Source organism: Erythrolamprus reginae, chromosome 4 (assembly GCF_031021105.1).
Source record: "Erythrolamprus reginae isolate rEryReg1 chromosome 4, rEryReg1.hap1, whole genome shotgun sequence".
Taxonomy (NCBI): Eukaryota; Metazoa; Chordata; class Lepidosauria; order Squamata; family Dipsadidae; genus Erythrolamprus; species Erythrolamprus reginae.
The window spans coordinates 44,712,449-44,732,968 of NC_091953.1; the positions used below are offsets into that span (position 1 = coordinate 44,712,449).

At 39.6% G+C, this 20,520-nt stretch overlaps 1 protein-coding gene across 2 annotated transcripts in view; it reads left to right on the top strand.

Annotated features, from left to right (window-relative positions):
• Window positions 1–20,520, top strand: part of CRYBG3 (crystallin beta-gamma domain containing 3) — a 76,681-nt gene that overhangs the window by 34,550 nt on the left and 21,611 nt on the right. For both annotated transcript variants that reach the window (XM_070750194.1, XM_070750195.1), the window contains exons 6-13: window positions 692–807; window positions 1,984–2,128; window positions 6,292–6,425; window positions 8,677–8,791; window positions 9,326–9,361; window positions 10,519–10,652; window positions 15,159–15,285; window positions 19,845–19,987. In XM_070750194.1, coding sequence (XP_070606295.1) covers window positions 692–807; window positions 1,984–2,128; window positions 6,292–6,425; window positions 8,677–8,791; window positions 9,326–9,361; window positions 10,519–10,652; window positions 15,159–15,285; window positions 19,845–19,987 — 950 coding nt within the window. The remainder of the gene's footprint in view (window positions 1–691; window positions 808–1,983; window positions 2,129–6,291; window positions 6,426–8,676; window positions 8,792–9,325; window positions 9,362–10,518; window positions 10,653–15,158; window positions 15,286–19,844; window positions 19,988–20,520) is intronic.

Consider the following 20,520-nt stretch of genomic DNA (forward strand, 5'->3'; position numbering starts at 1 on the left):
AAGGAGGTAAGTCAGTAACTATAAACGCCTATAGAATGTTCAAATTATTAAGACTTGTTTTTTAAAGACTGCTTTATTATTGTTCTAGACAACTTAACAAAATTAAGAAGTTTTTTAAAAATAAATGCTTGATCTGAAGAGGCCCAGTGTTATTGTATCTTCTTTTTAAATAGCAGAGAATACTTCCAGAAAGGCACATCAGTTTTAAAGATCTATAAAAGTGTAATCTAAAATGTCCTGTTTTAGTATTAAGTATTAATATTAAGTATTAGTATTAAGATAACGCAGCTGAGTTAAACCCTGACTCAGTCATGTTTGGAATAGTTCTATTTAAATAATTGGGAGGCGTAAGTGTGATTACATTTAAGAAAACTTTCTGGGATTAATATACTGTCATGATCTACTTTTCTCCAATTCTTTGCTATTTCTATGGGTCAGGCTCACATGCACAGAAATACACAGCAAACAGTGCATATCGTCTGTGCTGTTTGACAAATTGCTAGGAGACAGGGGCCTTTTTCCCTTGTTTTCCTCCCCCCAAATGAAGATGCATCTTATACTCCAGTGCGTCTTATACTCCGAAAAATATGGTATATTTATACCAAAAACATAGTATAGTTGATATAAGAGGAATAGAAAATGAATATACCAAATTTGTTTTATATTATTTTATTATTGCATATTGTTACAGATGCTTATTTGTGATTTTCATGGGAACACAAATACACTAGAAATTTATCGTGATGTGGTAGATGCTACCAACTGGGTGTTTTCAAAACAAGCATCAATCAGAGTTATTAGAGGATGGTAAGTAAAACGTATCTTATAGCAGGAATCACATTTCAATTATATCCTGACAATGTTGATAATAGTTATATGTGGACATACAAAAAGGACAACACTCTATGCAAAGTTTATTCACTGTAATTTTGCAATATAATACTTATTGGTAAGTAATACTTTGCATTTTTCTTAGTTTGAATATTTTGTCAGAGCTTTAAGAAAGCTGAAACACAAGCAAGTAAATGTATACTTTCCAGAAATATATATTTATCAGTGAATCCATAGCAAAAAAACAAAAAATATAGAAAATATATTTCATTAGGAATAAGACTAGAGACATAACATCTCAGTTAATATACATATAGATGTGGAAATATTATGGTTTAATGTACAAGAAAAATAGTTTAATTTCCAAATAGTATATAATAATTGTGATATCAGGAAATACATAATATTTATTGATTAAATATTTATTTAGTTTTATATTCCACCATTATTTTGTACAATTCAAGGCAGCATGCATAATCCTACCTCCAGTTTTGCCACAAGAAACACACAAGGTGGATTAGGAAGAAAGTGTCACTAGTGTAAAGTCAAGAAACAAGTATAAACAATCCTTGCAATAATTTTCACAATACATAATTATGTAAGCTTTCCAAGCAATGCTGGGAAGTAGACAAAGTGCAGAAAAATCTTTTAAGTGACAAGCACTAAATCATTTATTTCTATTGTATCCCTAAAACTATGTTACAGTAAAATTATTTTTTTGTGATCATTGTAACCTATCTTACTCTAACATTAGAAAAACAATATATATTCCCTTGCCTATTCTGAATGACAGAAATATTTGAAAATTGTTTGTTAGGAAAATTAACCATCCGTATGAAACAAAACAAACAAAAAAGACTGACTTACAATATTTTTCCATATTGATTTTTTAAATATTTAAAAATATGACATATGTTTAACAAATGAAAATAATGCAGATAAGTGGCAGATGTTTTTCTTGCAGCAGTGTGCAATATAAATCTCTTGCTCCAAAAAGCCATTGCTCATATTACGCATCAGTGTGTATATATGACCATTCTACACATGTGAAAGCTAGAGATAATTATCCCAGTAAACATGAATCCTTATTAGTATTGGTGCTGTGCTTGCAATGTGAGTGGCATATTTATATTGATATATTCATTAATGTAGCTGGATTTTATATGAGAAACCAACATTTCAAGGTCAGAAATATGTTCTAGAAGAAGGAGAAAGAATGCTGACTGACATCTTGAATCTTCACAGAGAGAAAGGTCAAGGAAATTTCACAATTGGTTCCATCAGGCATATAATGAAGGTATAACAATTATAATGAATACTTCTATTCTTGTGAAAATCAGATGCTACTAATAGTTACCAAGTGGATATCCATATATATATATATATATATATATATATATATATATATATATATATATATATATATATATATATATATATCTCACATGTTTAAGCTGAATTTGAAAATTAAGGGAGACTAGGATAGATCTATTTCGGCCTTATTTTGGCCTCATCAGCTAGCCATACCCACTGGGACTTGAACCTGCAACCTTTGCCTTGTAAGGCAGAGAATTATCCTCTAGGCTACAGTATCCAATCCCTTCAGCTCTGTACCAGGGAAGGGTTACATTTTGTGTCGAATCACCCTGGTATATTGAAGGAACATCACAGCTCCTTTTTTGCCTCTCGGCCCAACCCAGGGCCATTTCCAAGGCAGTTAATTTTATTGATAGCCGAGAGCAGTCATGGGCTTACCCAGGTATGCCCATGTTTCACCATCACTCCGCAGTCTGCACTGGCTGCCGATCAGTTTCCGGTCACAATTCAAAGTGTTGGTTATGACCTTTAAAGCCCTTCATGGCACTGGACCAGAATATCTCCGAGACCGCCTCCTGCCGCACGAATCCCAGCGACCAATTAGGTCCCACAGAGTGGGCCTTCTCCGGGTCCCGTCAACTAAGCAATGTCGGTTGGCGGGCCCCAGGGGAAGAGCCTTCTCTGTGGCGGCACCGGCCCTCTGGAACCAACTCCCCCCGGAGATTAGAACTGCCCCTACTCTTCCTGCCTTCCGCAAACTTCTTAAAACCCACCTTTGCCGTCAGGCATGGGGGAATTGAAACATCCCCCCCCCTGGGCACGTTGAATTTATATATGGTATGCTTGTGTGTGAGTCTGTTAGTTTGTGGGGGTTTTTAAATCTTTAAAATTTTAAATTGTTGATTACTTATGATTTGTCTTTTACATGTTGTGAGCCGCCCCGAGTCTTCGGAGAGGGGCGGCATACAAATCCAAGTAATAAATAAATAATAAATAAATTCTATCTGTATGTGTCACATGTTTAAGCTGAATTTGAAAATTAAGGGAGACTAGGATAGATCTATTTCGGCCTTATTTTGGCCTCATCAGCTAGCCATACCCACTGGGACTTGAACCTGCAACCTTTGCCTTGTGTGTGTGTGTGTGTGTGTGTGTGTGTGTGTATATATATATATATATATATATATATATATATATATATATATATATATATATATATATATATATTTCCCTATCACTCTACTTTAACTTTCCTTATTAGGAAATATATTATCTAGTTCCCTGCCCAGAGCATTAAAGTTGAAATTATCAAAAAATCAGCTATTTTTCTTACACCTTTGATACTTCTTGTAATAATTTCTCTGTCCAGATTTGTCTTTCCTACATCACGCTTTGTTCACCATATTTTATTTTGCTTATTGTCAAACCAAATGTTTACCAACCTTTTAAAAATGTGCATGAGTGGCATTACAATGATAATAGCAGATTGAGGTCAAAGCTTATAAACACTGTATTACCATTTGTTTGCTGTTTGACAATTAAAGAATGCTAAACTAGCACTAGTACTGTGTACATGAGACTTGACTAGATTGTGCTACTTATGTGGTCAAATAGTATATTTGAAAATACAGCAAAATAAAGATACCAAAAATATTTTTGAAAAGAGGGAAGTGAGTAGCTAATGTTGAAATTTTAATGTGAGAGCAAATTGCAGGCATTTAAATTCAACTCTCATTGTGCCTTTTTTCCTAGCTTTATAATTCTAAAGAATCCAAAAGGTTATTTTTAAAGTTGTGAATTAAACTATAACCACAAAGTGCTATCTTTGCTTTTCTTAAATGCCAAATTTCTGCAAAAGATAATTTGGTTCTTAAAATATGAGGCAGCCTCTAAAAATTTCTCCTGAAGAGAAACTTCAGATGACCATATTGATTTTAAATAAATAAATTCATAATAATAACTAAAATGTAGTGCTACAAGCAACTTAAATTATTAAGCAATTTGGAATTATCTTAACATTAAACAGAACTACTGTTTCCTTTATTAATCTTTGAGAGTAAGAAAACAAAACAAGTAATATTAATAATGTTATTAATAATTAATAATTAATGAAGTGGTTTCCAGTCTAGAAAAGTTATTGTCATAAAAAAGTTCTTAAAATCTGTACATACAATCCTATTAATGAACACTTATGTACTTAGATATATCTTATCGTACTTCTAAGATAACTTTAACTAATCAGATATACAGTGATACCTCATCTTACGAATGCCTCTTCATACCAACTTTTTGTGATACGAACCGGAGTTTAAGATTTGTTTGCCTCGTCTTAAGAACAATTTTCACTTTACAAACCCAAGCCCGGATGCGTGACTGCCACCACCGGGATTTCCCATTTGCTTGCGGCCCCCGCCGGGATTTCCCTCCTCTGGACGTGCATAAGAAGACAAGCCAGCCCGGGGGGGGGGGGGGGCTGAGAGAGAGGGAAGACATCACAGATGAAGCCCTTGTGGAGATGTCCAACTGGAGGAGGGAGTAACCCCTCTCAGCACCCCTGCTTCTCTGCCCCTCCCCTCAAAAACCCTGGCTCTCAGAAGGAAAGAAAAACTCAGAACGAAAGACAAGCCAGCCGGGAGGGGAGGGGGACTGAAATAGAGGGAAGCCACAGCAGACGAAGCTCTTGGGGGGATGTCCAGCTGGGGGAGGGAGTCACCCCTTTCAGCACCCCAAGCACAGGAGGGCAGCTCCCTGCTTCTCTGCCCCTCCCCTCAAAAACCCCGGCTCTCAGAAGGAAAGAAAAATTCAAAACGAAAGACAAGACAGCCAGGGGGGAGCGGGGCTGAAATAGAGGGAAGCCACCGCAGACGAAGACCTTGGAGGGATGTCCAGCTGGGGGAGAGAGTCACCCCTCTTGGCACCCCCAAACCCAGGAGGGTGACTCCCTCCCCCAGCTGGGCATCCCTCCAAGTGCTTCATCTGCGGTGGCTTCCCTCTCTCTCAGCCCCCAACCCCAAGCTGGCTTGTCTTTCATTCTAAGTTTTTCTTTCGTTCTGAGAGCCAGGGTTTTTGAGGGGAGGTCAGAGAAGCATGGAGCTGCCCTCCTGGGCTTGGGGGTGCCGAGAAAGGGTGACTCCAGACCCCCAGCTGGACATCCCCCTAAGGGCTTCGTCTGCGGTGGCTTCTCTCTCTCTCAGCTCCCCTCCCTCCCCACCCGGCTGGCTTGACTTTCCTTCAGAGAGCCAGCAGCCGGGAACGGAGCACAGGTCCCCACTTCGGGGGTTCTGAGGTCCACCCACGTGGCTCCCTCCAGGCAGCCTGCACTGTCTTCCCCCTCCTCCTCCACCTGCCCCTGAACAAGGATCCAAATGCCGGCAGTAATGAGGCAAAAGGGGTGAGTTTTGGGATTACATGCATTATTCACTTTTACATTGGTTCCTATGGGAAACATTGTGTCGTCTTACGAACTTTTCACCTTACGAACCTGGTCACGGAACAAATTAAGTTTGTAAGACAAGGTACCACTGTACTCTAAATTCGTCAACCATTTTAACAGGATATATCAGAGGTGGGTTCCTCCTTGTTTGGATCATTCACCCAAACTGGTACAAGGCGCTGGTGATATCACAATGATGTCACGGAACCGGTTCTGCCAGTGCTGGTCCATGGATGCCACCATCTTTTAAAAATTATTATTATTATTTGAATTGGGGGGGATTTTTTGCGGGATTTTTTTAAATTTTGTGCATGCACAGAAGCCAGGTTTTTGGCACTGGGCATGCACTGCCACCTTGTTTTTGTCTTTTTTTGGGGGGTTTAAAAAAATTTCAGCACTGCATGTGCACACGTGCAAAGCGCACATGCACAGACACACAGCGTGAGAGGAGCAAACCGGAAGCGAGATAAGTTAGAACCCACCCCTGGGATATATGGAAATATTTCATCTTTGAAAGTTTTTAATGCTCATTTAATCAGTATTAATAAAGAGAAAAATATACTTTCAGACTTACAATGTAATCTTACAATAAAGTTTATCTCATTTAGCCATGCTTCTTGCAAAACTGACAGAAACATAGAGAAAGCTGATGTCCACACATATAATATTTCTTACCTGATTTGTTTTATTCTGTTGAATTTGCTTTATAGGATTGTAGTATTCCTGAAATTGAACTTTGCTCACAAAATAGTACAGGTCATTCTCCAATCTGCATTCAGGCTGGTATAACCAATTTAGATGAATTTGAAGTCGAAAATCCTATCATCTCTGTGAAAGCAGGAGTGTGAGTAAATATTTATTTTATTTATATAAATAAAGGTCAACAATAGAAGTTGTGAATACTCCAACACTAGAAGTTTTTAAGAAGTTCTTGGATAACCATTTGTCTGAAGGTAGTGTAGGGTTTTCTGCCTAACCAGGAGGTTGGACTAGAGCAGTGGTCCCCAACCTTTTTTCCACCAGGGACCAGTTTCAGCAAGACAATTTTTCTATGGCCCGGTGGGGGCGGAAATGGGTGTGGTTTTGGGCGGGATTAAGCATGAGGGTATAGCTTATCATTCCATTGTCTCTCTTCCCTCCCCCCCTTTTTAATTTTGCGGGGGAACCGAGGTGACAGGGGGAGGAAGTGTAGGAAGGGGCGGTTTCCTGTCTCTTTCCCCTCACATTCACTCGGGACCGCCGTTTGCCTTTCAGCAGATTCAGAGGACATCCCCCCGCCACCGCCCGATCCGGCTGGGATTCCAGCAAGGAATCCCAGAGGAGGGGGAGGTGCCTCCATGGACACAGTCACCTTCCTTTGTGATCGCTGCCTGCTTGGAGTGCCCACCACCAGATCCAGTAATTTTCTTGCAGCAAGGAATCCTTCCAAAAGAAAATTACCGGAGCTGGTGGTGGGGGTTTCATGGTCACACGCACACCACTGGCTTCGCTCCCACCCAGGACCCCGGGAATAGGGTGGGGGAGCCTAGCAAAAAAAGAGCTGCACAATGCCAAAGCCTTTCCGTTTGAGCTGCAGGCAGAGCAAGGGCTTTGCGAGGGCTTCGCAAGGAGGAAATAGACCACTTTCGACAAGAGAAGAAAGACAGGAAAGGAAGAAAGCAAGCAAGCAAGTAAAGGTTTTCTCAGCCCGAGGGAAACGGCGGTCCTGACTGAACGCGAGGGGAAAGAGACAGGAAACAGCTTGGCACTCGCCGGCTCCACAGCAGCTGCTGACTCCGCGGACCGGTGCAACATGCCTTGCGGCCCGGTACTGGTCCGCGGACCGGCGGTTGGGGACCCCTGGACTAGAGGGCCTCCAAGGTCCCTTCCATCTCTTGTTGTTGTTGTTTGTTTGTTTGTTTATTTATTTTATTTATTTATTAGATTTTTATGCTGCCCCTCTCCGTAGACTCGAGGCGGTTGTTATAGTTATCATTGCAAAAAAGTAACCAAAATAATGGTTATCTTATCATAAAATTATATTTATGTTTATCAGAAGGTTATTATCCACAAGATACAGTTCTATTTATTAAATAATAGCTTTACTAGATTTTTTCTGAAGTTATCATAATACTATAAAATGAAAAGTTTTACTGAAATTAAGTTTAATGTTAGGACTTTTCTTATATTTATTTATTTATTTATTTATTATTTATTTATTATTTAGATTTGTATGCCGCCCCTCTCCGCAGACTCGGGGCGGCTCACAGCATATGCCTATGAAACTTTATGTGTAGCAAGTAATGCTGCAGGAAAAAGATGAAATATTTATTTCATTATTTTGAATCTGAAAAGTTTCTGTTTTCTTTTGGAATTATTTCAAATTTTATGTCATCATTTCTATTTGTAACTAAACTGTACCTATGTTCTAGTACCTTTTAAAATAATAGATACTCTGAATAGAAGTTATGCCCTTTGGTAATCCTTCTTTTAAGATAATTCTAATTAAAAAACAAAAATCAGAATCAGGCTATTTTGTGATGTATGCTTGTCGTTCGAATGGGAATAAGTGGTTTTTAATGGTACCAGAGCTTTTTAGAGTAAATTAGTTAATTAATTGGATTTTTAGATATTTATATTGTATATAGTTTTTTTGATATGCTGTAAGCCGCCCCGAGTCCTTAGAGAGGAGCGGCATATAAATAATAATAACAATGATGATGATGATGATGTCCTGTAAGGATTCCGTAATTCTTCTTTGGAAATATGTCCACTTGAAAAGAAGGCAAAAATAAACCCAGAGGGTACAAAGCATTTGAGGAGGAAGAGAGCAACTAAGACCAACTTTTTAGGTTGGTTGTTGGTAAATTGATTTTAGCAAAACCTACCATGATTGCCAATTTTTAAAACTTTCATACTTTTTAAAATTCAAAATGCACCCATATATTCAAAAATGTTGTCTACTTGTGTGATGTGACTATAATCTATGATAGCAAAATGAAATACCATATTTTGAAAGATCGCATGCTCCTTCAATAAAGTGTGCTAATCCAAGATATATGAATAAAGTTGCACATTAATTATCATGTTAATAAGCTATTTGTTCATTTTAATAGATGGCTTGCTTATTCAGATGCTGATTACAAAGGGGAAAAAACAATATTAGAAGAAAATCAAAGCCCATGTAAACTTTCAGCCACTGTTGTAAAATCTTTTCGACCATTGAAAAAGGTAAGGAGTTATTAATGTCTATAATCAATTTAATTTGCTACTGTCACTTTTAATCTAAATCTGAATATGCCTATGCTTGAAAAGTCATATTTATTTTGCCATATTGATATGAGTTCAGAAATAAACGGGCGCTTCGGCTGGCAAAAGGGGTGAATTTTGGGCTTGCACGCATTAATCGCTTTTCTATTGATTCCTATGGGAAACATTGTTTCGTCTTACGAACTTTTCACCTTATGAACCTCGTCCCGGAACCAATTAAGTTCGTAAGATAAGGTATCACTCTACTAGACATATCTGCATTTTATTACATAACAAATTAATTTAGTCAACCATGATGTTGATGAAGCTTTTTTTATTCATTAAATCAATCAAGTTTCCTAAAAGACAATAAAAGCAAGGAGAAGAAATTGAAATAATACTTATTTATTGATTGATTTATAATGTATCTCATAGAATCAATATATATTAACATTATATACTATGTCTTAATATGGAAGTATATACTCATATTTCTTATTTTATTTTGTACTTTAGGATGGCCTAAAGGTGCAGATGCCTATGAATACTATGGTAAGCATAGTATCTGTTCTATCTGGACAGGTAAACGATCAGAAATAAAAGCCACCCACGCTTTCAAAATTGATCATAGCAAAAGTATTTTGTTTTAAACAAATTCAAGCACAAAACTGGTTAACTCTAGGGTAGTTCATGCTGGCAGCATTCCTGGCTAATGAGTCGGAGATTAGAAGGCCCAAGCTGCGATCCAAGAGTCATTAATCTCAGTCCTTGAAGTGTTTCTGGCAGTTTGACCAAATGTAGGATTCAGTGAAACTTCACGGAACATAAAACTGGCACAGATAAAAAGTCCCTGTAAGCAGAAAGTTCTCTTAGCTTCAATTCACCAGCCTCCATGATTACAAATGTTCGTCATGCCCACTTCCTCTCAGACAGTTCCTTATATACTGACAAGGCGTGGCCAAGTGTCCTATAGATCTACTAATACCAAGAACCCCTTTTTTTCAGAGTCTCTTGTCTGGGCATAGTCTTTCTGACCGTTGCATCTAACAGGGGGGCTCGTACTCTAATTCTACATTATCCTTCTATGTCCTCTTAATCCCCCAATCCCACTACTGGGGATACTGCAGTCTCTGCTGGGTTCTCAGTCTCTAACTCTCTCAGGCTCAGGTGCCAAGAATACAGGCCTAGGATACCAATACGCATCCATCTCCTAGTACTCGAAATCTGTGACCAGCTGAACTGGACATGGACCACTCACAACAGTATCCTCTTAGGAAGAGGAATTTATTCATGTTAAAGAAAACAAATCGATATTCTTTTCACTAAGTTGTTATTTATTTCAATAATACTTTCTTACAATCATATAAATCCAGAGTAACTAGTAAAGAACAGCAACATTAATACATTTTCTCCATCCCTTTTATTTTTCTTTCTTTCTTTCTTTTTTCCTTTCTTTCTTTTCTCTTTTTTTGAGGGGGCAGCTCTGCAGGGGGAAGAATTCCAACAAAAATTCTCTTGTTTCCCTGGAATGTCTCTTAAGAAACTCTGGTTGAAATCATAAGTGTGGAATGCTCAGTTGAAGCTGCTGATCAGACAGGCTTTGCATTTTATAATCTTTGACATTTTGTAATTAAACCTTTCTTCGATCTACCAAATAAGCAGAGGATTAGAAATGTATTTTAAAGGATAATTTTTTCTATTTTCTGTAGATGATAATATATGAAAGACCACACTTTGGAGGATGGTGTAAAAACCTTTCTGAGAATACTGATTGCATTCCAACACTTCTTGAAAATTATGATACTTTCCATGGAATTGGATCAATACGTGTCATTGGTGGAATGTAAGTATGATTTATTTGGTTATTAACAACTATTAAGAATATTAAAAAATATAAATACCTATCTACTAGGAAGCTAAATCAGTAAAAAAAAAAACACATTTCATTAAAATAGATAAAAACCTATACCAGTCAACTATAAGTGTCTTAACTTGCAAATCAAAAGTGTTTATAAATGTATTAGCTGATAGTTTTCGATGAAAAAGTTAAGTGCAAGTATCATCATTTAAAAAAACCCGAACTCTTTAATTCTCATCAAACAAATCTTAGGAGCTTGCAGAATGTACAAGAGGGGCTTCCTTAGAGAATTTTAACAACTGGATATTTTGTATTAATAGTATGTTTATCTTATCTGGATTGACAATAGGAAGATAAAATATAAGATGTGGCCAAAGTTATCTTCATGTAAGAGACAACTATAAATCAGTCTACCATTCTTTAATTTATTCCTCTTTTGTGGGATGTAATGGGAGTAATTTACATATGTCACTCCCATGTCATAAAGCCGCCTGAACTGGGAATATGTCTTCACATTTTTCAGAACAGCAAAAAAATGTTTCTAAGGTTTGCTATGTAAATGACACATCGTTATTAAAAGATGTTTGAGAATGTTTTCTGGTTATGCACTCATACACACATACAGTATACAGAGAGAGAGAGAGTCAGCTTAATAACCAAATTTTATAAATTAACTCTATTTTGTATGCAGTTTTACTTGATTATTTTCTTGCTCATTTGTGGCTGATGAATGTATCTTTCTATATTTGTTTATGAGTGCATAGACAGAAACCATTCCAAAGCATCTTTTAATAAAGATATGTCATGTTCCTAGCAAACCTGGGAACCTTTTTTTTGCTGTTTTAAAAAATTAGTAGAAAATAGCTCAAACGAATATCAATCAATCACTTTTTCTTCAGTGATAAATTAACAAATAAGACAAAAAATCACAACTAGGCTAAAAAAATGTTCTAAAATATCTAAGAAGGATTAAAAGATAAACTGCAGTGTACTGTACAAACAGCAGAGTAGTACTTAGCTGTGGACAAAAAAATAAAATCAGATTGATCTGATAGAAGCAAAATAAAACAAGTCAGAATGACCAGGATGTTCAGTGCAAAATGTAGAGAAGCCCAGATAAATCTGTGTAGGGGATAATACAAAATACAGTGATATCTCGTCTTACAAACCCCTCTTCATACGAACTTTTCATGATACGAACCCGGTGTTTAAGATTTTTTTGCCTCTTCTTCCGAACTATCTTCACCTTAGAAACCCAAGCCACTGCCACCGCTGGGATGCCCCAAAGTACTGGGATTTCCCTGAGCCTCCCCTCGCTGGGAATCACCGCCTCCGGACTTTCGTTGCCAACCAAAGTGCCCGTTTTTGCATAGCTGGAATTTTCCTGAGGCTCCTCTTGCTGGGATTCCTTTCATTTTTGCCGGCGCTGCTTTGAATCCCAGCGACAAACTCCCCCCTTCCAAACTGCATGACCAAGTCTCTTTTTCCCCCTCCCTTGGCTTCAGAGGCACTCTAATAGCAGAATTTAAGGCAAGCAAAGGGGATATCCCGGCAGCAGAAAGGACAGATCCAGGACGTGGGGCAGTCATTTGGATGCCGGTGAGGGAGGAAGAGAATGAGGCAGCAGGGCTGTCAAGAAGGGCAGAAGCCAAAGCGGGGCTGTCAAGGAGGGAGGAAATCTCTCCCAGCAACCCAGAGAAAAGAAGCTCTCCCTTCCATCTGGGCAGCCTGGAATCAAGGGAGCGTTTTGCATTTTCTGGGCGCTTGGGGAAGAGATAGGTCTGTCCCAGCGCCCAGACAAATGGGAGGCAGGGACTCATGGAGCTGAAGAGAGGAGAAAGGTGTGGGGGAAATGAACACAGTGGGGTGGACAGAGGCAAAGGCTCATAGAGCTCAAGAGAGGAGAAAGGTGTGGGGGAAATGAGCAGAGCGGAGTGGACAGAAACAGGAGGCAGGGACTCATGGAGCTCAAGAGAGAAGAAAGGTGTGGAGGAAATGAGCAGAGTGGGGTGGACAGAAATGGGAGGCAAAGATTCATGGAGCTCAAGGGAGGAGAAAAATGGGGAAATGAGCACAGTGGGGTGGACAGAAACGGGAGGCAAGGATTCATGGAGCTCAAGAGAGGAGAAAAGTGTGGGGGAAATGAGCACAGTGAGGTGGACAGAAACAGGAGGCAAAGACTCATGGAGCTCAAGAGAGGCTCTTTTCGCCTTGCTTCATTGGGACTGCCACCTCTTGCCACCTCTCGCTGTCTCTCCCCCCACTCCGTTCGCCTCAGCTTCGTCCACCCCGCTGTTTGTTTTTTTTAAGCCTTAATATTTTGGATTTTCCTAGTGGTCTTGCACGCATTATTCGCTTTTACATTGATTCCTATGGGAAACATTGTTTCATCTAAGAACTTTTCTTCTTACAAACCTTGTCACGGAACGAATTAAGTTCGTAAGACGAGGTACCACTGTAATGTGTTCCATGTGAGGGTTCTTTGCTCTCTGCGGACAGGACTTAGCACAGCATAGCAAATATATGTACATTCTTTATTGCAATACAGTGATCCCTCTATTATCGCGAGGGTTCCGTTCCCAGACCCCTCGCGATAATCGATTTTTCGCAATGTAGGGTTGCGGAAGTAAAAACACCATCTGCGCATGCTCGCCCTTTTTCCCATGGCCGCGCATGCGCAGATGGTGGAGTTTGCGTTCCCCGCCGCCCACGCAAAGGGGAAACCCCGATTCGGCTCCTCGCTGCTGCTGCGCTACCAAGCAGATCAGCTGTTGGGTGGCCGAAGGAACCTTCCCTGGGTCTTCCCCTCATGCTGGCGGGCGGGCGAGCGGCGGGCATCAGATAGGAGCCGGGGTTTCCCCTTTGCGTGGGCGGCCGGGAAGACCCAGGTTGGGGGTTTGGGGGGGTGCTGGGAAGCCCCCCATGCCGGCGGCGACCTTTTAAAACAGCCGCGCGGCTTCCCAGCTGAGTCCTGAAGCCAAACGCCAAAGGCGAACTTCCGTGTTTGGCTTCAGGACTCAGCTGGGAAGCCGCGCGGCTGTTTTAAAAGGTCGCCGCTGGCATGGGGGGCTTCCCAGCACCCCCCGAACCCCCAACCCGGGTTTGGGAGGGTGCTGGGAAGCCCCCCATGCCGGCGGCGACCTTTTAAAACAGCCGCGCGGCTTCCCAACTGAGTCCTGAAGCCAAACGCGGAAGTTCGCCTTTGGCGTTTGGCTTTAGGACTCAGTTGGGAAGCCACGCGGCTGTTTTAAAAGGTCGCCGCCGGCATGGGGGGCTTCCCAGCACCCCCCCGAACCCCCAACCCGGGTTTGGGGGGGTGCTGGGAAGCCCCCCATGCCGGCGGCGACCTTTTAATCCATTAATAATCTGTTAGTACTAAGTTCAAACTAAAATCTCAAAATCTTTACCGTTGCTTTTTCCAAATGTTCTTATACTTGTTGGGATGAAGTAGTTGCTCCTTTTCTAGTTATTGCTTAGTTCCAGGAAGAGCTTCAAGCTCCAGGTAGGACTCCCACCAGAATATGCCGATCACAGTAGCTTGTAGCCCTGGCAATTCAATGAAAATACTCTTATCTGTTTGTAATAACTGCCATTCTCCAGACTTGTCAACTCCACTTCCTTATTTTATGTCATTTGCTATCACCTTTCCTGTTATACCTACCCTCTTCTCACTCTGTTTTAGCATTCAAAAATTAGGTGGGGTGAGTCTGCCCCTGGGTGTCCTTGAAAACACACGGGTGTGGCACAATTATCCAGGTAGTTGGAACATCAGCTTGAATGCCTCTGAGTATTGCCTGAGAGAAGATGTTTGCATGACTACAGCAACTATTGAAATGATCAGACAACAGTTTCAACATTACTTCCTCACACTCTATCAGTCCAACTATTCAACTATTCTTCCATCACATAGTCAGTCTCTGTACAAAAGGGATCCTAAATAATTCCCTTCAGTAACATATGTTGAATATAGCCAACATTAAATCCTTGTAAATCTTGGAATTATTATGTAGCCAAGGTCTCTGGCTGATTGGAGAAGAGGTGCAGAGTAGCTCCGTATGTTTCTAGGTAGAACTGATAAAAATCAAGGTTATGGCTGGTCATAAAAAGCCTCCGAGAGGAAATTCAACATTTAAACCATTCAGCAAATTCTTTCTTTGCTATTTAACCTGGAGGGGAATTGTTTTTTTCTCAAAACATTAGCCAACTGCTCCAGCCCCAGATTTACCTTGACAAAGGTAGAATTGATTTGTCAACAGGTAAATTGTGGGTATGCTTAACATCTCATAATATTGAAGTGGGTTATTCTGAATTGCTTGGATTAAGAGTGTACAAAGAGAATAGAGAATAATTTTGTTGCCTCTTGTAAATGAAGCTACTAAATTTATGCCATAGAGGAGGAGTGCCAAATGATGTGCTTTAATGATTATCTATACATTTGTAATATTCATTCATTCTCTAACTTTGTCAAAATTTGTGTTATCAACATTGTAGATGGGTTGCTTACGACAAGGAACGATATAAAGGCCAGCAATACTTGTTAGAGGAGGGGGAATATGAACACTGGCAATCATGGGGTGGAGTCAGCAGTGTTTTGCTCTCTGTTAGATTTTTGCAAGCTGTAAGTACTTAATTTGTTCTTTAAGGCAATATTCTTTCAACATCTTATTTCCACATTTAATTGCAATTGAACATGTAAATTAAGAGCTGTTATTGTCAATTCATTTCCATATATGAGGTGCCATACATTAAATAAATAAATAAATGTCAACGCAGTGAGATTGAGGAAGTGAAAAAATATTTTAAAGTTCATAGTATTGACTTTGCAAAGCACATCTTCTTTCTCTATTTTTGCTCATTACATTTGATTGTATCCAAGGTCACTTTTTTTACATACAGTACATCTGATAAATGTTTATCGAAGCTTGAAGACCATAATGTTTAACCTGTAAAGCATGCATTAAAATAATTCACATAATAAAGAAAAATAAAATAGTCTGCCAAGAGTTTAAGACACCAGGATAGAAGACATTGTGAGTTCTAGTTCCACCTCAGACGTGAAAACAGATTTGATCACTTTGGGCCAGTCACGCTTTCTCAGCTTGAGGCATCAGGCTCAGGCAAGAAGCCAGTCAGTCAATTCTTGGCACAATCAAGTGTTGACCCAAATAAAACTAAATCTGCACTTGTGGGAAAATCTAAGAGAAAAATATATTGTGTTCCTTATTGTTTGCAAAAAATGTCTTTTATTTTGTTGGCACCTTATTTAAACACACTTAGGGACCAAATTTCAATTCTAGTGTGCATTCCTAATCAATACCCCACCACCAATCCATTACTCTTTACTGCTATGTATCCATATAAAGCTTCACAATTATCTATCTATTGCAGATAGTGTTTCTCCCAGAGATTGACTTCAGTTTGTTCCTTTAAGAGACCAAAAATTCAGCCATAGCAGCTGCATTTAAAAGACATTTTTGTCTTGAAGCAAAACAAGTCACGATTCTAGAATTTTTAAATATTCATGTCTCTGCAGTGAAACACCTATTTATGATATTTTTTTTAAAAAAAGTTAACTAGTACTGTACTGTAAAATGTAATTAGTACTCACAAATAAGTAATTGAATTAGTACTAAATGAACTTATATTTTAAGCTTCTGATACAAGGAAGTTGATGTGCAAAAGGGTAGTTAAGCCACATTGCATATATTGGTAACATGATATGTGAGCCACCCCGCGTCTTCGGAGAGGCGCGCATTAAAAGTCTAATTAATAATAATAATAATAATAATAATAACAACAACAACAATAATAATGTAAAACAGGGCATCCGAATGAGGCATGCCTGCAATTTATAAATATTTCAGTAATACACACATTCAGGTACAAACTGCAATTGGCATTTTCGCTGTTTAAATATACTGTGTCCCTTGAATGTCAGATGGTATAAATGTGCATTCAGTTATACTTCAGGCTTATGACCACTGTCAAAGTGATTGTGTGCTTATTTCTAGTTTTCTTGATTATGTTGCAGTTATGAAAAGTCACATAACATTTAACTGTAAAGTAGAAATTTGTGCAGAAATGAAAGTCGTTTCTTCATAAATGAATTTTTGAATATTCTGGTTACAGAATCAGCAGAACATTCAGGAAAATATAGTTAAATGCATGATACATATCTTACAGAAATCAGTTATTTCTATATACAGTGGTCCCTCGTGGTCCCTCGATCATCGCGAGGGTTCCGTTCCAGGACCCCAAGCGATGATCGATTTTTCGCGAAGTAGCGGTGCGGAAGTAAAAACACCATCTGCGCATGCGCAGATGGTGTTTTTACTTCCACCGCCGCCCGCCCTTCGCCCACCCCGTTGCTCGCACCTGGGGTTTCCCCGCGCGCGTGCCGCCCGCCCACCCACGCTGTTGCTGGGGCCGCTTCCCAGCTGGGGAGCGGAGCTGGGGTGTCCCCAAGCACGCGCGCATTGCTGGGGCCGCTTCCCAGCTGGGGAGCGGAGCTGGGGTTTCCCCAAGCGCGCGCGCATTGCTGGGGCCGCTTCCCAGCTGGGGAGCGGAGCTGGGGTTTCCCCAAGCGCGCGCGCGTGGAAGCGGCCCCAGCAACGCACGCGCGCTTGGGGAAACCCCAGCTCCGCTCCCCAGCTGGGAAGCAGCCCCAGCAACGCGCGCGCGCTTGGGGAAACCCCAGCTCCGCTCCCCAGCTGGGGAGCGGAGCTGGGGTGTCCCCGCGCGTGCCGCCCGCCCGCCCACGCCGTTGCTCGCGCCGCCGCTGGGGTCTTACCGGGGGAAGACCCAGGGAAGCCGCCCAGCTTCCCAGCTGGGGAACTCCACCATCTACGCATGCGTGGCCATAGAAAAAAGGCACGCATGCGCAGATGGTGGAGTTTACTTCCGGGTTGAAAACTCGCGAAATAGCCCTTTCGCGATGCTCGAGGACGCGAAACTCGAGGGTTCACTGTACTTCTTTTTGGAGACAAATTGATACTCTTTATTTCTTACAAAGCATAAAAAAATTCAAATTCTAAACCTAACTGGTCTTTCAAAAATTCCACCTTGTAGGTTTTCCCTTCCAACCCCTTCTCTCAACTTTTTCTTTTTCTTTCTTTTATTTTTATACCAATAACTTATTTTTTCCCAAATTATTTTGCTTCCTTTTAAGTATATTATTTGTGAAAGTTTGCTCTCAATTCCTCCTAGTGTCTTCTCCCCTTTACACTCTTTATTTTTAATTGTTTCTTCTGATACCAATACTCCCCTCTTACTCTTTTCTTATCACTGTAAATCCCAGTGTAATCATCAGTCTGTTTTGTTTATTTTCAGCCCCTTTTTCATCTGTGTAATCTCCTTGTTCTTCATTTTCTTTTTTCACCATTGTAAATTCTAAGTCTTTTTTATGATCCAACTTCATTTCTATTTTATTTTCACCTCTGATTTCCAAAAGGTAAGTTTTTATACCTTCATAGATGTATTTTAACATCCCAGTCAGTTCTTCATAGATATATGCCTCCATCTTGTCAAGTTCACAATTCACAAAGTTCATAGGGTTTTTTTTACTTGCAGCTTTAATCTATATAATCTCAATCCAGTTCAAAATCCTCTTATCTTTTATCACCAAAACAGTGCACCATCAAACACACTAGCACAACACACACTACTTTCAAATCTTTTCAAGCTTCTAGTTATCTTCTAATGGGCAAGGTGAGTCTCTAGCTGTCAGCTAATTCGGACTTTCCACAGTCTGTTCAATATTTTATTTTAGCCAGCAGATGGTGTTATGTTCCCAATATAATAAAACAGCTCTTTTACAAAAGTTTCCAAAGTATTTTAACTCCACTTAGCACTTATAAGATATTTTCTTCATTCTTTATTCTTTTTCATTGTCTTAAACTTCCACCAAGTCCAATTATAAAGTCATCCTCAAATTTGGGCTTTTAAACATGTTCCTTTAATTTTCTCTATGGTATTTCCAATTGCTAGATAGCCGTTCACTCCATTTTAGAGTCTCTTTTGTCTCCTTTTGAATTTTAAATTTCTTCTTTCGTCATTACATCGACAAAATAGTCACCCAATTTTAACCCCTTTTCACCTTTCTCCAGCACAAATGCTTAGATCTTTTCATACAGGCAATGCACAATTTCAATTGTTCCAACCGTGGCCATCCCAGCTAATGGCAACAAAGTCATCTTCCACAGCCGCTAGCTAAGAAGTTGGTGCCGACTCTCGGGGAAGGGGGGGTTGCAAGCCCCCCCCGACCACCAAATGGTGCCTCTCTTCTTCAACGCCCCTGACCTGGTTCCAATCAGGTTCCAAGTCTCTAAACAGCTGGGATTTGTGGTTTCCCATGACACACAGGAGACACCGGTGCTGCTGGGATGTTGGCCATACCCCCTTCACTTGGCTTTACAAACCTTGAAGCGCCGCTGTATTTAAACATTTTAAGAAGAGGAAAGAGGGAAGGGAAATTTCAGTATTTTTATTTAAATTCTATGACAAAGGAAAACAGGTTAAAATGTATTTTTTGTAGAAAAGCAACACTATTAAATAACTGTAGTCATTTGTTTATTATAACTTTGTCGAAATAGATCAATTTATATTAGCTTTGGATGGGTCCGGATACATTGTAATAATGAATTGAATTATATGCACACTGAATTGGTGTATGCCAGTACTTTGGCCAGAATAAATCAAATAATTTGAGGAAAATATATATTTATTAGCTGAAGAATTTTGTGGATGCACTATATAACCCATGATCTGCTGGATTGTCCTTTCGGAGATATTTGCTTATCTAAACAAATAACAGAATGACTTGGGGTGGGCAAAAAACAAACAAACAATGGGAGCAGAAGTGTCTTTCAACTTCCTGCCAGCTTCCCCACTGCTTTTGCTTGTAGAAAACTGGAGGAGAGTATTGGAAAACACAGTTGTGTGACTGCAGCTTACCACAGTGATAGTCACAAATTTGCAAATCCAACTAGCCTGAAGATGCTTGAAATTTCAATTCCCCAGAAATGACAGTTACTGGATTTTCTTTAAGTTAGCAGATGTAAAGTATCTTGATTCAAAAAATGTTGCTCTGTTAGGCACTGTTTGGGATAACTGAAGGTTACAAACAGAAGGGTGGTTTTAGTAGTAACAGATGTTCCTAATTTAATTTTTAAATTCCAGAATTTTATGGAATCTGAAATAACACTTTTCGAAACTGATGAGGAAAATGGAAAAGTATTGAATGTTGTAAATCAAGAAATTCCTGATTTGGAATGGGAAGGGTTTGGCCTAGTGACAAGATCAGTTAACGTGAAAAGTGGAGTGTAAGTTGAATTTCAAATGTTTGTGCAACATGAATTGCCTGATTTTCCTATTTTAACATTTCTTTTCAGTCTTAACTTCATAAATAAATTTAATAAAAATATATAAGTAAATAAAAGTTCAGTTGCCCTTGGGTTAAGCTTGACTTCCAGTGACCATATAGATATAACTATGCAGTGGTTCATTATGATCTTCTGCAGGAATATTTTTCAACTTCCCATTCTTACCTTCAACTTCCCATTCTAATCTAAATTGACTTAGGATGTGGGTGGGGCTCACCTACCATATAGGTACTGCACAAGTCCATCCCTGCTTAACTTAGATAAGACTGGCTGGGCTTAGCTATGGTCATGGAACAATCAAGTAATAAAAACATAAATCACCTACACATGCATACACATATCATATGTAGATTCTAATATGCTAATGTATAGATTCTAATACTAAAAATGAACTTCAGTACATGGTTTAGTCTTAAACTTTTAAAGAACAGAATATTTTATCTCTCTTTTTATCAGAGTAACATCTTAGATTT